This window comes from Carcharhinus amblyrhynchos, chromosome 9 (genome assembly GCF_965287045.1).
Source record: "Carcharhinus amblyrhynchos chromosome 9, sCarAmb.v2.hapA, whole genome shotgun sequence".
Classification (NCBI taxonomy): Eukaryota; Metazoa; Chordata; class Chondrichthyes; order Carcharhiniformes; family Carcharhinidae; genus Carcharhinus; species Carcharhinus amblyrhynchos.
In genome coordinates, this window is record NC_137332.1 from 79,949,215 (window position 1) to 79,974,060 (window position 24,846).

Genomic DNA, 24,846 nt, shown 5'->3' on the forward strand with positions numbered 1-24,846 from the left:
GAGATAGTCTCTGAGCTGTCATGTTGCCCTCGAGATGGTCCAGTTTAAGCACACTAACGACATGAAGCAATAGGCAACTCCCGAAGCAACGTCCAAGAGCAGCCCACTACAACCTGCTGCATGCATGCCCCTTGCTGGACTTAAATGCCTGTGGAGACAAAAAAATTCATTGGCATTTAAGTCCTCAAATCAACCCTCTCAACACCGAATCAAACTTGTGAATCTCCTCTGCACCCCCTCCAGTGCCAGTACATACTTTCTCAAGTAAGGAGACCAAAACTCCAGATGTGGCTCACCAGCACTTTATACAGCTGCAACACCACTTCCCTCAAGAAATAAACATAAGAACATAAGAAATAGGAGCAGGAGTAGGCCATCTAGCCCCTCAAGCCTGCCCCGCCATTCAATAAGATCATGGCTGATCTGTCGCTGCTCAGTTCCACTTTCCCGCCCTCTCCCCATAACCCTTAATCCCCTCTCTTATCAAAAACCCATCAACCCGCGTCTTAAAAATATTTAGCGAGGTAGCCTCCACCACTTCAACGGGCAGAGAATTCCAGAGATTCACCACCCTTTGAGTGAAGAAGTTCCTCCTCAACTCCGTTCTAAACCGCCCCCCTTTTATCTTTGCCCTCTTAATTACCTGCTGCACCTGCAGACCATCTTTTTGTAATTCATGCTCAAGGATACCCAGGTCCCTCTGCAGACCAGCATACTGCAATATTTTTACCATTTAAATAATAGTCCATTTTGCTTTTATTCCTACCCAAGTGGATGACTTCACATTTACCAACATTGTAGTCATTTGCCAGAGTCTTGCCCATTCACTCCCTCTGCAGATTTTGGTCTACCACTCATCTTAGTGTTGCCTGCGAACTTTGACACACTAGACTTGATCCCCGATTCCGAATCATCCTATAAATTATAAACAATTGCAGTCGCAACCCTGATCCCTGAGGCACACCGTTAGCCACTGACTGCTGACCAAAAAAAAACACCCATTTATTCCCACACTCTGCTTTCTGTTCATTAACCAAACCTTTATCCGTGCTACTATATTACCCATAATGCAGTGCACCTTGATGTTATGCTGCAGCCTTTTGTGTGGCACTTTGTCGAATGCCTTCTGGAAATCCAAATCCACCATATCCATCAGTTCCCCATTGTCCACCGTGCTCATAATTTCATCAAAGAATTCCAGTAAATTATTTAAACATGACCTGCCTTTCATGAACCCATGCTGTATCTGCCTAATTGCACGATTTCTATCCGGATGTCTCACTGTTTCTTTCTTCATGATAGCTTCAAGTATTTTCCCCACTGCAGAATTTAAACTAACCGGCCTATAGTAACCAGCCTTTTATTTACCTCCTTTTTCAAACAGTGGCATCACATCTGCTGTTTTTCAATCTGCTGAAACCACCCCAGAATTCAACGAATTTTGGTAAATTACTGCGAATGCATTTGCTATTTCCCCGCCATTTCTTTTAGCACCCTGGGATACATTCCATCAGGGCCAGGAGACTTGACTAACTTTAGCCCCAGTAGCTTTCCCAACACTACCACTTCAGTAATAATGATCGTTTCTGGATCCTCACTGCCATAGCGTCCTTGTCATCAATTTTTGGTTTGTTATTTGTGTCTTCCATTGTGAAGATGGACACAACACCCGTTCAGTGCCTCAGTAATTTCCTCATTCCCCATTATTAAATCCAGTTTCTCATCCTCTAAAGGACCAATGTTTACTGTAGCCACTCCTTTTGATTTTATATATTTATAGAAACTTTTGCGAATTGTTTTTATACTCTGAGCTAGTTTACTCTCGTGTATCTTTTTTTCCTTTGTGGCTTTCTGTTGACCTTTAAGGATTTGTTAATTCTCTAATTTCCCACTAATCTTTGCCACTTCGTTTGTATTTTCTTTCAGTTTGATACCCTCCTTTATCTCCTTAGATATCCATGGTTGATTATCCCTCTTTCTACAGTCCTTTCTTATCACTGGTGTATACTTTTGCTGAGCACTGTGAAAATTGCTTTGAGTCTCCTCCACTGTTTGTCAATTGTCCCACCATAAAGTTTTTGCTCCCGGTCTACCTTAGCCAACTCCTCCCTCATCCCATTGTAGTCTCCTCTGTTTAAGCACAAGACACTCATATTGGATTTTACCTTCTCACCCTCCATCTGTATTTTAAATTCAGCCATACTGTGATCACTTTTTCTGAGAGGATCCCTAACTGCAAGATCAATAATTATTTCTGTCTCATTACAAAGGAAGTACAGTAAGAAGTCTCTCAACACCTGATTAAAGTCCAACAGGTTTATTTGGTAGCAAACACAACTAGCTTTCGGAGCGGTGCTCCTTCTGATCACAGGGCATATAAAGGCACACACTCAGTTTACAGAATACTGATTAGAATGTGAGTCTTTACAGTTAATCATGTCTTAAAGGTGCAGACAATGTGAATGGCGATAGCATTAAGCATAGGTTAAAGAGATGTGTATTGTCTGGAGAACCCCAGTTCAACACTAGCATCTCCACATCATTACAAAGGGCCAGGACCAGGATAGCTTGATCCCTCATAGGTCCTATTACATACTGTTTGAGGAAACTATTGCGGCTTCATTTGATGAATTTCCCCTCAGGACTGCCTTGACCAACCTGATTTGACCAACTGACATGTAGATTCAAATCCCCCATGATAATTGCTGTACCATTTTTACATGCATCAGTTATTTCTTTATTGCCCATCCCACTGTGAAGTTATTATTTGGTGGCCTATAGACTATGCCTATCAGTGACTTTTTTGCCTTACTATATCTAATTAACACTCAAATGCATTCAACCCTTTTTTCATAGAACCTATATCATCTTATCACCTTTCAGAATCATCCTGTGTCGACCTTAAATATCAGAGCCACACCACCTCCCTGACCTTCCTGTCTGTCCTTCTGAACAGTCTGATACCTCTGGATATTTAACTCCCAGCCGTGATGACCCTGTAAACATGTCTCAGTAATGACCACTAAATCATACTCAGAGGCAAGGTTGTTTACCTGTTTCGAAAGCTATGAGTATTTGTCAGCCTTTACTACACAATAGTGTGGGTAAGAGGGTACAAGGTGGCTTCTGATTGACTTGGGAGTATCAATGTGGAAACATGAATCAGGAGACTGTCATTTCTGCAGACTGTTTATGTGCTTTTATAAATGGAAAGGAGAGAAGCAGCTGAGCTCTGCCTGCTTATGCCACAAGAATTATATAATATCCTGTAAAGTACCATTTCTTAAATACGTTGAACATAAGCCTTCAGCTAGCTCCGGTAAAGGGCAGCACTTGAAATGTTACATGTCTGTTCTCTCTACAAGTACTAATAACACCATGTGTTTTACATTTCTAGTGTTTGCAGTCTTTGACTTTTAATACTGATGGGCCTTTTGCCTTCCCTGATTTTAACCCTTTCTACTGTTTTCTTTGGATGTCCAGTTACACTGAAGCCCACAGCTTGCTTTCTTGTCAGTGTCTATGCGCTTGGCCTTCTTACATTGCAGCAGTGACTGTACTTTTAAAGGACCTCATTGTCTATGAAACAAACCTATATAGTTTGAGATGCCTGGTGGTCATGGATAGTGCTGTATAAGTTTGTTTTTTGACTTTGTATCCCTTTGCCTCCTGGAGAACACAAAAAGGTGTTCATGGAGTTTTTGTGCTGTGCTTCCTCTAGCAATTGGATCTTCTGGCACACCAGCCTTAGTGTTGGCAACAGGCTCACAACTGGGCACTGCTGCTGGCTATGTGTAACCTATGTTGGGATGTGATGGCATAGGCCCTCCACTGACCTTGACATGAAAAGCAATTCCTGACCCTCAAACATTCCCTCCCTCAACACTCTTATCAACATGACTTCTGACAAACCTGGTTATGGGTCCTCCCTGAAATACTTGCCTGGTTTTCACTCTCTAGGTACAGACTAATTCATTGGGTATTTAAACATTTTTCTATTTTCATTTCATATCAATAGCGTGCTGGTCTTCACTATTTATGTCACATTCTATATTTTTAATTAAATCTGACATTTTCTGAAGATTCATAACATAGACACAAAGCTTGACAGCACCAAGGTACTAATGACGGAAGTGTTGAATGAGGTGAGAAAATTTCAGTAACATAGAAAATAACAGATGGTGCAGAAATGCGTTGTGAGCTTTGGGAGTTGGTTATAGCATTCAACTTGCACCCAATCGTATGATTTATCCGATATGTCAGGAACAGACCTTGGTTTAGAACTTGGTTGGTGTTAATCTTTTCCACTTCATGACTGGAATAACTTGTGAGTCACTAAAATAAATTAATTTAGCAATCATTCCCACGCATTGAACTTGTCTGTGGCAAAGCCCTGGGTACAGTTAAACTGGGATTTGGATGCCTTGCCATGGTTTACTTAAATGGGCATTTTGCATTGGGCTAAGCCTGCACACTGACTGCCAGCAGTTGATTTATTCTTCAAGATAGCACTGTTGCACCAGATCTTGTGATTTAAAAGTTAAACCTATCCTGACTCAATTTGTTTTTCATTCCTACGATTACAATTCTATTTATTGCTTTCCCTTTACGTTTGGGTTTCCTTTCATGAAAAGTCTAGTTTTTCCTCCATTAGTTCCCATCTGCTATTGAGTTGCTTTCTGCCTGTCAGTAAATAGCCCAAAAATAAGCCACTTTCACTCTTCCTGTGCTATGTTTCATCAGAGAAAGATTTGCTTCTTCTGAATGAATTGAAAATATGAGATTAGGTGAATGATGATTGTGTGTGTGTGTGTGTGTGTGTGTGTGTGTGTGTGTGTGTGTGTGTGTGTGTGTGTGTGTGTGTGTGTGTGAAAGGTGAGCCTATTGTAGAACTGATTAATGCAGAGGCTGAGTTAAAGATGACAATTCAGAGAAAAAAATAAACTCTCTTCTATTAGAAGCTGCTGAATTTCTTCAGTCTTGTAGTCAGAAGGAACTTCAGTCTAGTTGTTGGGTTTGCGTATGATTTTGAAGTGATAGAAAAGCCACTCGTTTCAAACTTTTACAGATCACAGATTCACAGAATGGTTACAGCACAAAAAAAATCACTTAGCTCATCATGTGTGTGCTGGTTCGTTGAAAGACCAAAGATTCTCTGAAAGGGAATGGATTGCCATTCCCTTGCAGACCTGCATATTCTTCCCTTTTTGATAACAACCCAATTCCCTCTTGAATGCCTTGATTTGAGGCTACTTCCACTGTACTCCCAGACAGGGCATTCCAGACATTAACAACTTGCAAGCATCATGTTTTATTTTGCCAGTTACCTTAAATCTAAGCCCTCTGATAAACAATCTTTCTACCAGTGGGAACTGCTCCCAATCTACACTGTCCAGATCCATCATGATTTTAAATACCTCATTCAAAACACATTAGAACATACGATTTAGGAGCAGAATATGTAGGAACATGTGATTTAGGAGCAGGAGTAGGCCACTTGACCCTTCGAACCTGCTCCGCCATTCGATATGATCATGACTGACCTGATTTTAACCTCAACTTCACATTCTTCTCGAGCCTTGACAATCTTTTAGCCCCTTGCTTATCAAAAATCTTTCTACCTCTGCCTTCAATATATTTAAGGACTCTGCCTCAATCATCTTTTGAGGAAGAGAATTCCAGAGTCACTCAGCCCTCTGAGAGGAAAGACTTTTCCCTCATCTCTGTCCTAAATAAGAACGTAAGAAATAGGAGCAGGAGTAGGCCATCTAGCCCTTCGAGCCTGTCCCGCCATTCAATAAGATCATGGCTGATCTGTTGTGGCTCAGTTCCACTTTCCCGCCCTCTCCCCATAACCCTTAATCCCCTCGCTTATCAAAAACCCATCAACCCGCGTCTTAAAAATATTTAGCGAGGCTGCCTCCACCACTTCAACGGGCAGAGAATTCCAGAGATTCACCACCCTTTGAGTGAAGAAGTTCCTCCTCAACTCTGTTCTAAACCGCCCCCCCCTTTATCTTGAGGCTGTGCCCCCTAGTCCTACTGTCCTTTCTGAGCAGGAAGAGTCTCTCCACCTCTATCCTATCCATCCCATTCATCATCTTATACGTCTCAATGAGATCTCCCCTCATTCTTCTAAACTCTAACAAGTACAAGCCTAGTTTATTCAGCCTCTCCTCATAGCTCAACCCCCTCAACTCCGGTATCAGCCTAGTAAACCTCCTCTGCACTCCCTCCAAGGCCAAAATATCCTTGCGTAAGTGCGGTGACCAAAACTGCACACAGTACTCCAGCTGCGGCCTCACCAATGCCTTATACAGCCGCAGCAAGACCTCCCTACTTTTATATTCAATCCCCCTTGCTATGAAGGCCAGCATCTCATTAGCCTTCCTGACCACCTGCTGCACCTGCAGGCTGGGTTTTTGCGACTCGTGCACAAGGACCCCGAGGTCCCTCTGCACCGTCGCCTGCTGCAGTTTTTCGCCACGTAAGTAATAGTCCTTCCTACCATTATTCCTACCAAAGTGGACCACCTCGCACTTGCCGACATTAAATTCCATTTGCCAGTTCCTGGCCCATTCGCCCAGCCTATCTAGGTCCTTCTGCGGACTCTCCACGCCCTCCGCGCAATTTGCCGTTCCACCAATCTTGGTGTCATCAGCAAATTTCGACACCATACACTCGGTTCCCTCCTCCAGATCATCTATATAAATGGTAAATAGCTGAGGCCCCAGCACCGACCCCTGGGGCACTCCACTAGTCACCAACCGCCAATCCGAATAGCGCCCATTGACCCCCAGCCTCTGCCTCCTATTTGACAGCCAATCCTCTATCCACGCTAACACCCTACCCCCAACTCCATGCCCCCTTACCTTCTGCAATAACCTCTTGTGAGGTACCTTGTCAAACGCCTTCTGAAATAGGTGACCCCTTAATTTGAAACAGTGAATCCTACTTCTAGATTTTCCCACAAGAGGAAAAGTCCTTTCCAAATCCACTCTGTCAAGTCCCCTCAGGGTCTTGTATGTTTCAATCAAGTCTCCTCTCACTCTTGTAACACCAGTCTAGTGTGTTGAGCCTTTCCTTATAGGACAACCTGCCCGTTCCAGGGATTAATATTAGTAAACATTCTCTGAACTGCTTCTAATGCATTTACATCTTTCCTTAAATAAGGAGACCAATACTGTACACAGTACTCTGGATGTGTTTTCTCCAATACTCTGTCACATTCTACTAGCTTTGCTAATTGATGCACCTACTTACTAATCTTTGCACCTCAGAGCTCTGCAATCTGTCACCATTCGATGGTGTTGCTTTTTTATTCATCCTGCCAAAATGGACAACCTCACATTTTCCCACATTTTAATCAATTAATAAGATGTGTACTCAATCATGTAACCTGTCTATATTCTCCTCTAGTCTCCTTCTGCCTCTTTACAACTTGATTTTCTACCTATCTTTGTGTCATCAGCAAATTTTGCAACCATACCATCGGTCTCTTGATGCAAATCATTAATCTAAATTTTAGAGAGTTGAGGTCCCAATACTCATGCCCGTCATACTCATTGTTACATCCTGCCAACCAGATAATGAGCCTTTTATGCCTACTGTTTCTTGTTAGTGAGCCAATCTTCTATCCATGGCAATATGTTATCACCTACACTGAGTTTTATTGTCCACAAAACCTTTGAGGTCTCTTATCAAATGTCTTCTGAAAATCTAAGTATGATACATCCACTGGTTCTCCTTTATCCCCAGCACCTGTTATTTACGGTTTCAAAGAAAGCCAATAAATTGGCTAAACATGATTTAGCATAGCCAGTCCACCTAACCTGCAAACATTTGTACTGTGGGAGAAAAGCAGAGTACCCGGAGGAAAGCCACACAGACACGGGAAGAATATGCAAGCACCACACAGTCACTCAAGGGCACAATTGAGCCTGGGTCCCTGGAGCTGTAAAGCAGCAGTGCTAACCAATGAGCCATCCTTAATTTAGAGGAACCTTTTCCCAATCTAGGGATTTTGGAAGATAAAATCCAATGCATCAACTCTTTCTTCTTTTCACAGCTGAGAATGAAATCTATTAGGGCCTTCAGTTCCACTGGTTAGCTCAGTACCACTTCGCTGGTGATTGTAATTTTCTTGAATTCCTTCTTCCCTTCCAATTCTTGATTTACAGCTATTTCTGAGAGGTTACTTGTTTCTTCACTAGTGAAGACTGTTGCAAAATATTTATTCAATCCATCTGTTAAATCCTTATTTTCCATTACGAACTCCCAAGGTTCACTTTCTATAGGTCAACACTCAGTTTGTTAACTTTTTAACAATCTATTAAAACTCTGTTTGTCTTTATCATAGAATCCCATAGAAGAGGCCATTCAGCCAATCAAGTCTACACTGACTCTCTGACAGAGCCTTCTCCCTCACTTTATCCCTGTAATCCTGCACATTTACCATAACTAATCCCATCTAACCAACATATCTTGGGACACTAAAGGCAAATTTAGCATGTCCAATCCATCTAACTTGCATATCTTTGTGTGGGGGGAAACTGGAGCACTTGGAGGAAACCCACGCAGGCACACGGAGAATGTGCAAACTCCACACAGTCACCCAAGGCTGGAACTTTAGGTGGATTGGCCATACTAAATCATGTTTAACCAATTTATTGATGTTCTTTGAAATAGTAACAGGTGCTGGGGATAAAGGAGAACCAGTGTGCGTACTGTAGTTTGATTTTCAGAAGGCATTTGATAAGAGGCCTCAGGGGTCCCTGGTGCTGTGAGGCAGCAGTGCTAACCACTGTGCCACCATACTACCCCAATGTATTTCTAATTAACTTTCTCTCACCTCCTTATTAATCTTTAGTAATTCTTTACTGTTTTTCACATTCTGCCCAATCTTCTGATCTATCATCCATCCTTACAAAATGATATGCTTTTGCTTCAAATTTGATATTATCTTTGATTTTTTTTTTTGGTTAACTACCGATGGTGGATCATCCCCTTGGGATTTTACTTTCTTGTCCTCTTGCTCTCAACCTTCAATTCTCTAGAAAAATGGTCCCCAGTTATTCACTTTATCTATGTAACTGAAGTGAATCAAATCAGGAAAACAGGTGGCATTGAACAATAAGTCGTCCAGGTAGAATGAGGGTTTCTCATTGAGTTATGGTTGGCATCTATGTGAAAATCAGTGGATTTTTTTTCTCTTTTGCACATTCCTTTATTAAAGCTGGTGGCAGAAACCCCAAAGTATGTTTCCCATGAATGTGGTGTGAAACCAGTCTTCCAATTTTTTCCAAGTTCAGATACCCTTGAGGCATGATATTAGAAAACTCTTGGGAAACACATTTCTTCTGTCAGGCCAAATAGCCAAACCTTGAGAAACATGGAATTACATGCTATATTGAGGTCTCTTTATATTTTTTTATATTAAGAGTTTCAAAATAAAATGTAGCCTTAAGGTTTTTAGTTTCAAGAGATCTGGACAATTTTAACCTTTTGTGGATTATCTTACTCTGCAGAGTCAGGATGTGTTGAATCTAAATTAAGGTTATGGTAACAGAAGGCAACATTCTTGGTTTTCACTTCTTCCGAGGATGTATCTTTTTAAAGCTTCACTCACTTTATTTCTCCATTATCTATGCCATTTTTCCCATAAACTGCAAATTTGAGCTGTTATTCTGTTTTACAGTTCCACCAAACCTTCACAGATCTGCTGATTTGATTTTTTTGGTGCAATTTGGCTTTTTTGAAAAGGACCACTGAAACAAAATGATTATGATCTTTATAGATGTTTGTGTGTGTTCAGAATTAAAAATAGCCCTACAAGTGAATAGAATTTGTTTGCACTTCCAGTTTCCTATGAATCATGTCCTCATTCGATCATCTGACATTTATGCTAGTTGAATTCCTAATGCAAGATCATTCCTTCACTGCAGTTTTGTAAATACAAACTTAGACAATGTTTACTTGTTTCATTTGTATTGTGGTTAGATTGTGATTTTTAATCAGCAAATGGACTTTGTTTATTTCCATTGGTTGGTAAATAAATGCTTTGTCCCATTTTTCATATTTTGTGCTCCTGTCATATTGGAGAATCATGATGTGGAGATGCCAGCATTGGACTGGGGTAAACAAGGAAGTCTCACAACACCAGGTTAAAGTCCAACAGGTTTATTTGGTAATAAAGCTTTGAAGCTAGTGCCATTTACTACCAAATAAACCTGCTGGACTTTAACCTGGTGTTGTGAGACTTATTACTATATTGGAGAATCACCATGGATTTGTGGCATATGTTTGATACTGATAATTCGATATACTTAGAAGTTTAGAATGTGATTTTATTTATTATTGTCTTACTGAGAGTAAAAAGTATTGTTTCTTGTGCGCTGTACAGGTAAAAGTTAAAGTACATTGGGGGAAAAAGATAGGGTACAGAATATGGTGTTGCATTTACAGGCAAGGTGAAGAAAAAGATCAGCTTAATATATGATAGAACCATTTAAAAATCTGATGACAGCAGGGAAGAAGCTGCTCCAGGTTTTCAGACTTTCGTGTATTTTTCCCGCAAAGAACGTGGAACAGAATATATTGAGGGTGCATGGGGAACTGGATTATGCTGACAGCTTGCCCAAATCAGCAGGAAGTATAGATGGAATCAGTGGATGGGAGGCTGGTTTGGTTGGGGTACATTTTCAACCGTTGTAGCTTCCGACAATCTTGGTCAGAGCAGGAGCTATAGCAAGCTGTGACAGCATCCTAAATGGTGCATCTGTAAAAATTGTTAAGAGTCATCATGGACATGCCAAATTTCCTTTGCCTTCTGACAAAGTCGAGCCATTAGTATGGCAGGATCAGAACAGATCATTCGTGTTCTGAATGAAGACTTAGAAACTTGTAGCTCTTGACCACCTCCAATCCAGGACTGTTAATGCAGGCAGCGGCATATCCTGCCCTATTCTTCCTGAAGTTGATGACTAGCTTCTTCGTTTTACTAACATTGAGGGACAAATTATTGTCATTGCACCATTTCACCACATTATTTTTCTCTTTCCTGTACTCCATCTCATCATTGTTTGTTTGAGATTTGAACCATGACAGTGGTATTGTCAGCAAACTTGAAAATGGAACACAATTTGGCCACACAGTCATAAGTGTATAAAGAGTATAGTAAGGGGTTGAGTACACAGTCTTGTGGGTCACCAGTATTGAGGATAATCATGGGAGAGGCCTATCCTTACTGATTGCTATCTATTGATTAGGAAGTCGAGGATCCAGTCGCAGAGGGAGGAACAGAGCCCAAGGCCATGGAGTTTGGAAATTACTTTTTGTTTGAATTAGGTTGTTGAAGGCTGAGCTGTAGTCAATAAATAGGAGTCTGACACAAATGTCCTTGTTATCCAGGTGGTCCGATGTGAGTTTAAGGCCAAGGCATGTTGGTTTGTTTAAAAATTTTACATCCTTGCCTTAGTAGGAAAAGCTCTGAGTTTGTTAGTGTTGTTTCATTATTGCTTCTTGATCAAGAAGACCATGAGAGCTGGCTTTCTTTATGTTTGATTCTTGACAGCGAACGAGACACTAATCAACTGCTAGGGTGCCCTGTGGTGGATTTTGACTGTTTTCCAAAAACAAATTTGGGACAGTGTTGATGTACAAGGCAAGTGCATGCAGAGAGATCTAACAAATGAAGTCACCAGTATGAACATAGAACACTACAGCACAAACAGGCCCTTCGGCCCACAAGTTGTGCCGATCACATCCATACCTACCAAACCATAGAACTATCTGCAACTCCCAATCCCATTCGATCCCATGTACTCATCCAGAAGTCTTTTAAAAGACCCCAGCGAGTTTGCCTCTACCACCACCGACGGCAGCCGATTCCACTCACTCACCACCCTCTGAGTGAAAAACTTACCCCTAAGGTCTCCTCTGTACTTGCTTCCCAGCACCTTAAACCTGTGTCCTCTCGTAGCGACCATTTCAGCCCTGGGCAATAGCTTCCGAGAATCCACCCTGTCTATTCTTCTCAACATTTTATAAACCTCTATCAGGTCGCCTCTCAACCTTCGTCTCTCCAGGGAAAAGAAACCTAGCTCCCTCAACCTATCTTCATAAGGCATGCCTCCCAATCCAGGCAACACCCTTGTAAATCTCTTCTGCACCCTCTCAATAGCTTCCACATCCTTCCTGTAGTGAGGCAACCAGGATTGCGCAGAGTACTCCAAGTGGGATTTGACAAGGGTCTTATAAAGTTGCAGCATTACCTCCTGACTCCTAAACTCAATCCCTTGATTAATGAAGGCCAGTACACCATATGCCTTCTTGACCACATCCTCCACCTGCGAGGCCGATTTGAGCGTCCTATGGACCCGGACCCCAAGGTCCTTCTGCTCCTCAATACTGCTAAGACTCCTACCTTTGATATTGTACTCCTTCATCCCATTGGACCTGCCAAAATGGACCACTACACATTTATCCGCATTGAAGTCCATCTGCCACTTCTCCGCCCAATCTTGCATCCTATCTATGTCACGCTGCAACTTCTGACATCCCTCCAGACTATCCACAACGCCACCATCCTTCGTATCGTTGGAGAACTTGCTAACCCATCCCTGCACTTCCTCATCCAGGTCAATTTATGAAAATGACAAACAGCGAGGGTCCCAGAACAGTTCCCTGGGGCACTCCACTGGTGACCGACCTCCATGCAGAAAGAGACCCATCCACAACCTGAAACTGGTTGAAATGCAAATGATTGAGGACTTTAAGTTGTTTTTGCAAAAAACTTTGAACAAATCAACAGTTCTTCAACCTGTCTTCATAGTGAAGTACACATTTCCCATCTGTTTCCCTATTGATTGCTAGGGTTGATTTGGCTGATCTGGCTGCCTGGGCCGGTGTCCCCCTTCCCTCATAGCTCCAAGTGTGTCCCTCCTGAAGCTCAGCGCTCGGTCGCAGAGGATGACCTGCTAGAAGAGGACTGCTCCACCGGTCCAGGGTATATGACGTTGCTACACTCCACTGCTAGGCTAAACCTCCAATACCATTTGTAGCACGGGGAGATCTTTGCTGCTGAGCCTTTGCAGGAAGAGGCTGACACAGAATCTCCCATCCATTTCTGAGCATTGTTACAGTTCAGAAAACAGGCAGAAACATATGTATTGTTTTAAAGAGAGGTGTATGGGCAAATTTGCACTCCTTGTGGAGGATGAAAATTGAGGAAAATCATTGCAAATTATTTTGAATCAAACAAGAGAGGGGAGCACAGAGTGGCATGATGAAGACAACATGCTTCGGAGATTGATTGCTAACATGGGAACTTAGTGTAGATGGGATATCTCTGGTAAGCTTTTCTTCAGCTATAATTTAGGTTAACAGTCAGACCGATGACTTTGAACTTCAAAACTACAAGGTATTAAGAAAACCTAGTTTAACAGAAACTGCCTGATAGTGGCAGTTATCTGTCAATCATTTAAAAGTATTTTTGAAAAAATAATTTACAGGATACATGTATCTTGCATTTATTGCCCATTCCTGATTGTTCTTGAGAAGTTGGTGGTGAGCTGCCTTCTTGAGCCATTGCCATCCCTGTGATGCAGCTAGATCCACAGTTCTGTTAGTGAGGCAGTTCCAGGACTTTGACCCAACAACAGTGAAAGAATGGTGAAATATTTCCAGATCAGAATGGTCAGTGTTTTGTATAGGAAATTGCAAGTGGTGGTGTTCCCATGTGTCAACTGCCCATGTCCATCTAGATGATAACAGAAGGTGTTGCTGAAGAGCCTTGCTGAAATGCGTCTTGCTGATGGTTCATTGCTCATTGGTGGTGGAGGGAGCACATGTTTGTGGAAAGGGTATCAAGGCTGCTTTGTCTTGGACGGTGTCCAGCTTCTTAAGCGTTATTGGATCCAGGCAAGTGAAGAGTGTTCCATCACATTGCTGAATTGTGCCTCGTAGATGGTGGACAAGTTTTGGGAAGTCTGGAAGTGAGTTACTTGCTGCTGAATTCCCAGCCTCTGACCTGTTGTTTTAGCCACAATATTTATATGGCTTATCCAGTTCAGTTTCTAATCATTATTAACCCCCAGGATGTTAATAGTGGGGGATTCAGCAAAGGTGATATCATTGAATGTTAAAGGGACGACGGTTAGATCTCTCTTGTTCAAGATTGGTCATTGTTTGGCACTTGTGTCACACTTGTCAGCCCAAGACTAGATGTTGTCCAGATCTTACTGCATTTGGACATGTGTGAATGGTGCTGAGCGTGGTGCAATCAGCCGCAAAGACCGTGACTTCTGGCATTCCAATGAATGAAAACTCATTGATGAAACAGTAGCATTCTATTACCTTTACTAATTACTTGCTGTACCTATTATAGGATATTATTGAACTAGAAAGAGTGCAGTCAAGATTTACTTGGGTGCTACCAGGACTTGCAGCTTTGAGTTATAAGGAGAGGCTGGATAGATTGGGACTCTTTTCTCTGGAGCATAGAAGGCTGAGGGGTGATCTTATAGAGGTCAATAAAATAATGAGGGACGTAGATCAGCTTGATCGTCAATATCTTTTCCCAAAGGTAGGGGAGTCTAAAACGAGAGGGCATAGGTTTAAGGTGAGAGGAAAGAGATACCAAAGTGTCCAGTGGAACAATTTTTTCACACACAGGGTGGTGAGTGTCTGGAACAAGCTGCCAGAGTTAGTAGTAGAGGCGGGTACAATTTTATCTTTTAAAAAGCATTTAGGCAGTTACATGGGTAACTTGGGTATAGAGGGATATGGGCCAAATGCGAGCAATTGGAACTAGCTTAGGGGTTTAAAAAAAAAAGGGCAGCATGGACAAGTTAGGCCGAAGGACCTGTTTCCATGCTGTAAGCCTCTGACTTTATGACCTGCATACTAACGTTTTGTGATTCATATGTTCGGACAGCCAGATCTCTCTGCACCTCAGAGCTCTGCAATATCTATCATTCAGGTAATCTGCTTCATTTTTACTTTTCCTGCCAAGATGGGCAATTTCACTTTTACCTACATTACACTAGATTTACCAGATCTTTACCATTTGCTTAACCCATTTATATCCCTTTATAGCCTCCTTATATCCTGCACATATCTTAGTTTCCTACTTAGCTTTTTGAATCAAGGAATCCTGCAATATATTGAATTAAACCAATACATCAACTATCTCACTTCCTTCTGCTTTCAAGACCCAAGAATGAAGTCTGTCAGGATGTGGGGATTTGCCTGCCACCTGTTCCAACAATTTGTGAAGTACCACTTCCCTGATGATTGTAGTTTTCCTGAGTACTTTCCACCCTTCTGTTTCCTGATTTACAACAATTTCTGAGATGTTACTTGTGATCTGTATAATGGAGACTGATACAAAATATCTGTTCACTGTCTCCTTACTTTGTATTACTAACTCCCAATTCTCACTTTCTTTAGGACCAACGCTCACTTCTTTAAATTTCCTTTCTAAAATATTTATAGAAACTATTACAATCTGACTTTCTACTTCTTGCTAGCTTTCTTTTATGCTCTAATATTTCCATCCTTATTAATCTTTTAGTCATTCTTTTTTTCTAATATTCTGCCCAGTCTTCTGACCTGCCAGGCATATTTGTGTAATTATATGCTTTTTCTTCAAGTTTGATATATTTTTCAACTTTTTTTAGATCACCACGGATGTGGGGTTCACACCTTAGAATTGTTCTTTCTCATTGGAATGTGTCTATTGTGTATTGTCTGAAATATTCCCTTAACTGTCTGCCATTGTATCTCTTGATCTATCTCTTAACCTAATTTGCCAGCTCACTTTAGCTAGCTTGACTTTCATACCCTCATAATTACCCTTATTTAAACTTAAAATACTAATCATGGACCCACTCTTTTCTTCCTCAAACTGAATGTAACTTTCAATCATGTTAGGATTGCTGCTATAAAGGAACACCTTCATTGAGGTAATTCATTAATTCTATCTCATTGCATAATAGCAGATCTAGGGTAGCTTGCTCTTTGCTTGGTGCCAGAACATGTTGTTCTAAGAAATTGTTGCAAAAACACTGTGAATTCCTCATCTCAGCTATCTTTGTCCATCTGGTATTTCAAATCTATATTTAGATTAAAATGTTTCAAATCTATTTAGATTAAAATCTTCCATGATCATTGCTGTAACTTATTTAAAAGCTCTTTTATACTCCGTCTTGCTATATAGTTACAATTTGGTGGGTGGCCTGCATACCACTCGCTTAATTGACTTATTGTCTTTGTAACTTGAGCTCCACCCAAACTGATTCTGCATCCTAATTTCCTCAGCTTCAGTTATTCCTCTCTATTCTGCTTGTACTATCAGGAATTAACACAATGACCCCTCCACATTTTCCTCACTTCCAGTCCTTCTTAAATGCCCTGTACTGCTCAATATTGAGAACCCAATCTATGTCATCCTACAGCCATGCCTCAGTTAAGGCTGTCAGATCATTGTTATTTATTTCTTCGAGTTCTCAATTCCTCTGCTTTTGTTTGAAATGCTGCCTGCGTACAGAAACTAGACTTAGATTTTGCCCTCTTTGTTATTTTTGTAACCTCTAGTCTCACCTGCTGATTACTCTTGGTTTTCTACTCTCTTTCTCTTCCTTTTATTGTCTGTTTCTTACTTCCCCTACTAATTCCTTGCTGTCCTGCCTTGTCTCTACTCTTTGATTTGTCACATCTTCCCACATTTAATTCCTTTCTCCACTATTTAATTTAAAACCCAATCTACTATCCTAGATATACAGCTCACTGGAACATTGATCCAAGCATGGTTCACATATAGACCATCTCAGCAGAATGGTCTCTATTTTCTCTGGGACAGGTATAGGTGATCTGTGAGCCAGAACACTAGGCTTTGAGCCATGCATTTATCTTGCTAATCTTATTTGCCTTATGCTAGCTAGCTAATAGTCCAGAGATTATTACCTTGAAGTTCTGTGTTTTAATTTAGTGCCGAGCTCCTCATGTTGTCTACGTAGAATTTCTTTCCTAGTCTTTGGCATTGGTACGTGAATGAATCATGATCATTGGATGCTCCCCTTCTCACTGCAAGTTCCTCTTCATCTGTGCACAGATATCCCGAACCCTGGCACTCGGCACACAATACAGCCGTGTGGACTCTGCTCTTGATTGCAAATAACAGTATGCGACTGTGCTGTCTCCTAACGCTACCATGTTCCTCTTCACTCTTCCAACTTGAATGGCGTCCTTCACCATGGTGCTATGGTCAGTCTGCTCATCCACCTGTAGTCCTTCTCCTGATGTACACACGTTGCAGTAACTTCAAAGCTATTGGGCAAATTCGGTGGCTGAAGCTGCTCCATCACTTCATGATGGTTCCTTTACCTGCCTGACCTGCAGTCACACGTCCTGCTGTTCACGACCAGCGACCAGTTCTGCCTGACCTAAGGGGAGTGATTACCTGCTGCTTCAAAGATCACTTGGAACTGAAGTTGCCTAAACTGCACTTTCTGCAGAAATGGTTATCCGAGATTGTACTGCATTCCACAGACTCCTCTGTAGTGCCATCACATCACACCACCAAACCTGCCATTTTTGTCCAACCGTATTTAGTTAATTAGTCAACTAATGGGTGTGTATGGTAATATCTTTGGTGGGGGAACATGTTGTGTCCTTTGCAGGACGGTTTGTCCATCCTTTGTCCCCACCTGGCACTCAGCTCTCACCTGTGGCTCCCCATAGCTGTTTGCATGCGACAGCGGCCACACCCTGGGCAACGGCCTCGAGAAGCTGGCTAAACCAGGTGAGGGTAGCTGACGGGTCTCAACCCTCAGTGGGATAGAGAATTGTCTATCCTAGCATGTGAAGACAGAGTCAGGTGGATTGAGCGGACAGGTCCAATGGTCAAGAAGGCAGTCTCTGCAAGCGTCATGGAACACGAAGAGCAGGACAAGACACAGAAGATGTCCTGGTCATCCACTGAGCGTAGTCCCACCTCCAGCTGTCTTGACTCTTGTCTTGCCACTGGATATAGATGGGAATTGGGAAGAGAGAGTGAGGCTGACACTGCGCAACTCTTCCTCACTTTAATCTGAATCAAGCGCTAGTTTCAACACCATCATCATCATCATCAGTGTCCTGTTCAACCCTTGAAGTCCTGTGGCGATGGGCAAGTGACGAATGGATACACTGGGAGCTGTAGTCACAGACTTGCACGGGCAATCGGCAAGTATGCAACAACCACCAAGGAATCTCGCTGCTCTCCATCAGAGGAAAAGCCCTCGCAAGAGTCCTGGTCACTCATCCGGAGCTGGGCCTGCTTCCAGAACCACAGTGTGTCTTCCCCAAAGGTTGTGGGACCACTGGCATGATTTTTGCTGCGCGCCAACTTCAAAAGAAGTGTCAGGAGCAGAATCGCAAGCTCTACACAACCTTTGTTGATCTAGCAAAAGTCTTCGACACTGTAAACCGATAAGGCCTCTGGAGGATCATGTCAAAGTTCAGCTGCCCCCCTAAGTACATTCAGATGGTACGCCAGTTCCATGATGGTATGATGGCCAGAGTACTGGATGGCGGAGAATCCTCTGAGGCATTCCCAGTCACCAGTGGCATCAAACAGGGCTGTGCGCTCGCACCCACACTGTTCAGCATGATGTTTACTGCCATGCTGAATGATGCCTTCCAGTACAGTGTTGCTGGAATCGACCTCAAATACAGAGTAGCTGGGAAGCTCTTCAACCTGAGGAGACTTCAAACTATTATCAAAGTGAAAGAGACTGTTCTGAGAGATTTCGTCTTTGCCGATGACTGCACCCTGTACGCTGACTCAGAGCCAGAGATGCAAGTCAGTATGGACAAATTTTCCACGGCTTGTGACAACTTTGGACTCAGCATCAACATTAAAAAGACCAAAGTCATGCACCAGCCTGCTCCTCATGCACCGTACGCACAACCCATAAACACAATCAAAGGGCAGAAACTACAGGCAGAGGACCAGTTCACTTATCTTGGCAGCACCCTCTCCCAAGCAGTGGCCATTGATACAGAAGTTAATTGCAGAATAGCAGAGGCAAGTTCTACTTTCGGTAGACTGCGCTCCACTGTATGGGAACGTCGAGGAATCAGCCCAGCAACAAAACTGAAGGTCTACAGCGCCTTGGTACTCACTACCCTCCTGTATGCCTGTGAAATGTGGACTGTGTATTGAAGGCATACAAGACAGCTCAATCATTTCCACATGACTTGTCTTCGCAGAATATTATGCATCAGATGGCAAGACCAAGTACCAGACACTGAAGTTCTGTCGAGAGCAAGTCTACCATTGGTCCACACACCACTGATGAGAGCGCAGACCCGATGGGCAGGTCATGTCATCTGTATGTCAGACAAGGGCATACCCAAGCACCTCCTCTTTGGGGAACTCTCTGCTGGAAGATGATCATATGGAGGGCAGAAGAAACGTTTCAAAGACACACTCAAGGCCTCCCTGAAGTCACTTGACGTTGACACGACCACCTGGGAAATGCTGGTACAAAACCGTCCTCCCTGGCGCTGCCTCATCCACAAAGGCTGTCAAGCTCACGAAGCAAGCTGTATTGCTGTAGCACAACTAAAGCGCGAGCTGCGCAAGTCCAGAGCCATCAGCGCAACAACTACAGTGTCTACACAAGTCTGTCCAATATGTGCCAGGACATTCCGTGCCCGAATTGGCCTGATCAGTCATCTTCGGACACACTGCAACCAGCCTCAAAATGACTAATGGTGTCGAGGTCCTCATTGATGATGATGGACGAACAACAACAAGTCAACTAGTGAATAATTTACACAGGTTAAGTGATAGAAAGTTGCACTGTGCAACCACTGCAGGCTGAAACAAGGAGGGTCTTCCTGCTTCCATTTCTACTGCAAGCCAAAAGGTGGCTTCCTGTGTGTTAACTATTCCATGATTTTATGACCCTTCAATATGAAGAAGCTTAATGTTGCCACGATATTGTATTAATCCACAAAGAAAATAATGATTGAATTAAGTTTAATTTTAACATAATGTTTAGCTCACGCACTGTAAAATAAAGCATGCTGATAATTTAGTGTCTGGACTTGTCTTGGCAAGTGTTCAGATTTTTCTTTACCATAACAGAGAAGGGAACTACAAAAGATGAGATAAAAATATAAAATGCAGATTGCAAGGGAACACTACTGAAACACTCATACCGTTAATTATTGAGGAGACGGGCGTTTCTTTAAATGCCAGATACTTGTACCATTTGCAGATGGAACTCGCACTGCTGTAGATATGAAATATCCACTTGAAGACCCAACAAGGCGGGGGGAGAATAGACAGTAAGGTGAGGTAAAACCACAAAGCACAAATATGAAGTTTAATCCAGTAATAGATTCGCGTCTTGAATGACTAGTATTAAAAAGTTTTATTTTGACCAGGAAGATATTAACAGTGCTCTGGGTCTTAGAGAATTAAACTGAAATTGGTTTTCAGCCTATCTACAGATGAATCAAATCCAGGAATGCTTGAGAATTGAGGGAATTTTGAGGGACATGGGGGATGAATAGGTAGATGCACTTGACATGTGCAAGTGATGACAAAAGTAATAAGTTTCTAATTATGAGTTCAATTAACAAACTCAATGAACTTCAACTAACAAACTCAGTATCCAGTTTTGGGCAAGCTCATAGAAGTAGCTATTGTGCATCCAAGTTACCAAGAGGACTGAATGAATCAAATGAGAAATTAAACTGGAGTCATATGGGTTATGCCGGGTGCAAAGCCAAACCAACTTGGGTTTTTACATCAGCCTTGCAGTTTCCATGTGCTAGCCCACAATTTACCAGATTCATTGAATTCCGTTTCATAGCTTGCTATGGTGGGTTTGAATTTGTAACCTCTGCATTGCCATTTTGTCCTGTAACAGCAAACTTTGGCGCATGCCTATCAAAAATAAAATTGGAGAGAACCTTTTGAGTGAGCATTAAAACAGCTTTTGAGAGGGTTTATTTCACTTGAACAACCTCATAGGTGTATGTGGAGGTGACATGCCAAATTCATAGGGAAATGATATGACTGCAAAAGTGGTCACAGTTGCGTTCTTTCTGAATGTGAACAGATGATTGGCTAGGTTGCACCTGAGTGTTTTGTGACATTCTGATATCCATGAGATAAATGGTCTACCCAGACCCAGCAGACAAATCAGGTTCAAACACATGGTTGGAGGGATGAGCTGCAAGAAATGACTTCAAAAATTGAAGTTCCTAAGTTTTGAAACTTTCAGCAATTAGTGTCGAGAACAAGATCCTTTGCGCTGCAATGGTGGGCCAGAAGCTTTGGGCTCAAGTCCAACGCCAGGACTTGTCTGTCACAGAAGAAGCATTCAGAATCTGGTTCAACAGGCTGATAATGAGCTTGGGAATCCTTTCACCACTTCTTCCACTGGTCCCCAAAGGGAAAAAGTGTGTGTGTGTGAAGATAGACTTAAAAAAAAGACTGGATTGTTGTTTACAGGAAAAGTGTTAGACATGTCATCAAGTGGAAACATTAATTTAAATAGCTGAAGGGAGGGAGAATACAGTTATTCCTTTTAATTTGATATATTGTGAACTGCTGACAATACCATCATTATTGTTCATCTTGGTATTTATTTATAAATCAAGATTAGTTGCTCTAGTCTGTGAAATTTTTAGCTTTGTGATAGCTTTCATGATTTATAAAAGACATATTGATAATGTAATCCAGTTGCAAATTACTACAAATCATTGGGAACACAAAAAATGTGGCTTCTGGATTGGAGGAGGCAATATTCACTTGTAGAGATTGATGATATTGGCCTGTTGAAGATGATGCTGGTTCCCTTCAACTAGTTCCACAAAGAGTAGACTGTTCAGCAAATAACCCAACATGTTGAGGGTTCTCATGACAAGAGTAGATCATACTGTTTGCTCAGGATAATTTTTAATTGGTAATTAAATTGTCTTGGCATTGGATAATACATTAATTGTTCCATCCTCAAACATTGGTCATGTGTATTTTGCATTTGTTTTCTCAGCTTTAAATCATAAAAAACTTGATGATCCAACAGCTCAGTAACTGGAATTACATTTTATTTTGGCGTTGTATCTGTTTGCTGAGTGACAGTTCAGAGAATGAAAACTTTGTGAACATGGTTACGTTGTGCTTTCTTTGAGTTAATGAGAATTTTCTTATTTGGGGAGAATCAGGAAGATTTGAGTGACGTGGTGATGTTCATTTAACCCATCAATGGAATTTCAAACTGTTGGCTAAAGCCAATCGTTGTTGACACGATTTGAGGTTATTGTGTCCCTTCTAATGAGGTGATTGTTGAAGCCATGAGAAAATAGTTGTTTCACATTTTGACAAATTTATCCTTTTGGATACAGCTTTGGCTCAGAGTCTTTCAGTAATGTTTATCCCAAAATACGTTAATGGTTTGCAGACGGCATTTCTTTATAGTCAAATCTCTATTGCAGGATGATAGTGCACAAAGATATGAAGATGCTTTGTATTGTGTCAATAATGTGCTGCACCACTGACTAATTCATTGTCACTAAGTGACAAATTAAATGGTACCTGTACAGTAGTAATATGTGTTGCTCAACTGCTGTCTGACCTTTTGACTCTTGACCTTAATTTTCTTTTCTTCTATCGCCTCCAGACTTTTGGCAAATGCAGTGGAATCAGTTCTGGATGAGTTGATTAATTCAGTCACGATACTTTAGCCAGGGTTTCATTGGCTGTTGCAGCACAGCCAACTGATGCATTTGTTACCGAGGCACAGCAAATGCAAAAAACAAGTTTAGTTGGCATAAATTGTGCAATTCAAATGCTGAAACATTATTCCAGAATAGTGTTTTAGTGTTACCATAATATTAGGACTGGATATTTTGATGCAGTTCTGTGCAGACAGACCAAACCCTTTACTTTCATTTCCTCACATCAGGTGTATAAAAAAAATGATCCTAAAACTCCAGTTGAAGGACATGCACTTTCTGTTGACTGCTGGTGATGGAATTCCCTCTTATTCAAAATGAGTTTGAAAGGAATAAAGAGATAAATGTATATTTTGGCATCTGCTTGAATTTGAGGACACCTTAATGGAGATATTGTACGACTTCATTAGAAATTTATTTTTAACACTTGGCGTCTGATAATCTATGCCAAGGGGGGTAGTGTGAATCAGGAAATTTCCTGGTTCGTGGATCTATCTTGTGGAAAACATGCCTTCTCTTATCCCATTTTCACTCTGGTCAATAAGCAGGGCAGTGCGAGGGCACAGACATACAAGTGCAAGATGGAATCGGCCCCATTGCCCCCAGCTGCACATCAGAGGTGATTATAGGAGGTACTGAGTTTGCAAGATCCACCTTAGACCCAGGTGCTTTGTGAAGTATTAGGCCTTCTAACCTTGATCCCATCACTGCGTGGATCCTTCCAGCCCAGTGCAATCTTGATGCCAAGCCATGTCCCCCTCCATCCTCATGCCACTCTTCTTCTCCCCCCCCCACCCCCCACACACCTCCACCCACCCATTAGTGTATATGCTAACAAATTTGAATCTATACTGCCCACGCAGCACCCTTTTCCTTGCATCCTCCATGACAACTCGCTCAGTATCTGGCAAGGGTAAACCAGGTTTAATTGCACTGCAAGGGAACTTTTTAGACAGGATAGAGGCAGATGGCAGGGAGGAATACTTTGAATTTCAGTGTGTAACAAATATGAGGTTTATTGTTATGTTGAAATAAAGCAGAGATCCAAGTATCTGTTGCAACCTTTGTTGTCATAAAAACAAAATCATTCATAAAAGAAGCTCTTCAGGTGTTTAACCCCTTCAGAAGCATAGGGGCTTATATTCATAGCCCCACAGCAAATCCTTCAATAACCAATTTGAACTGTCAATCAAAATTTGATGGTTGGATACTTATAGGTTTTGGAAAGCAGCCAGGCATAAATAATAATGTTATGATAGCCTTTTTAGGTAATATCATCAAACACTTACTGTGTTTGATGATATAACCTGCTAAAACAGATTACTCTCAACTCCTGCAACTCCACAAATCTTGCTTTTAAACTACATGAAGCAACTTGCCAAGTGTGTAGCCTCGTTTTGGCTTAATGCATTGATTTCATAGGGTTTATTTAAATAGCACCGTATTGTTGGTTTTATAAACAAAATAACCTTTATTGTATCAAGCTTCATATTACGTTCAGAGGAAGCTTTGCAAATTGGCACTTGCAACTGCAAGAATTAAGTCAGAAGATGTTGGTCTTGCCTTGGCCATGGTAGAAATCTGAATTTTGCTGCAGAATTTGTTGAACTTTGGATTTTAGTTCCAAGTATTGTGTATGCAAGGGAAACAACCTGGGCAGGGATGATGGGGAGGACAGGTCCCTTTGGAGACAATGGTTATTGTCTTAACTTGACATGTCAAGATGTTTAAACTCTAGGCATAGCTTGGATTTGACTTCAATGGTGGAGGAATAAGAAAATGCAGCATTTCAATCAGTAACTTTTGCTGTTGAGGTGTGTCAGTCATGACCTCTATGTTCACCCAAAAGTGTGTTTATCATCTGTTGTTCCTTTCAACCAGTTGTTATGAATGTAGATGTGGAGACATTAGTCTTTTTTGCCTTGAGCCAAGGCCTTTCTAAATTTCACAATCTGCTTCTTTCAGAAATGGGATTTCAATTTCGGAAAAAAAAGATCTGATGGTGGTGAAAAAGGAGCCTCTTCTCTTTGTCCAACGAGCATGTCAACCACAAGTTAACAGGACAGAATCACTTAGGTGAGTAGGGAGTATTGTAAGGAAACCACCAAA

General features: G+C 41.7%; 1 protein-coding gene across 2 annotated transcripts in view; it reads left to right on the plus strand.

Moving 5' to 3' along the window:
• The window catches only part of atf6 (activating transcription factor 6), a 327,399-nt gene that overhangs the window by 118,158 nt on the left and 184,395 nt on the right, over positions 1 to 24,846 (plus strand). For both annotated transcript variants that reach the window (XM_080195966.1, XM_080195967.1), the window contains exon 11: positions 24,703 to 24,813. In XM_080195966.1, coding sequence (XP_080052092.1) covers positions 24,703 to 24,813 — 111 coding nt within the window. The remainder of the gene's footprint in view (positions 1 to 24,702; positions 24,814 to 24,846) is intronic.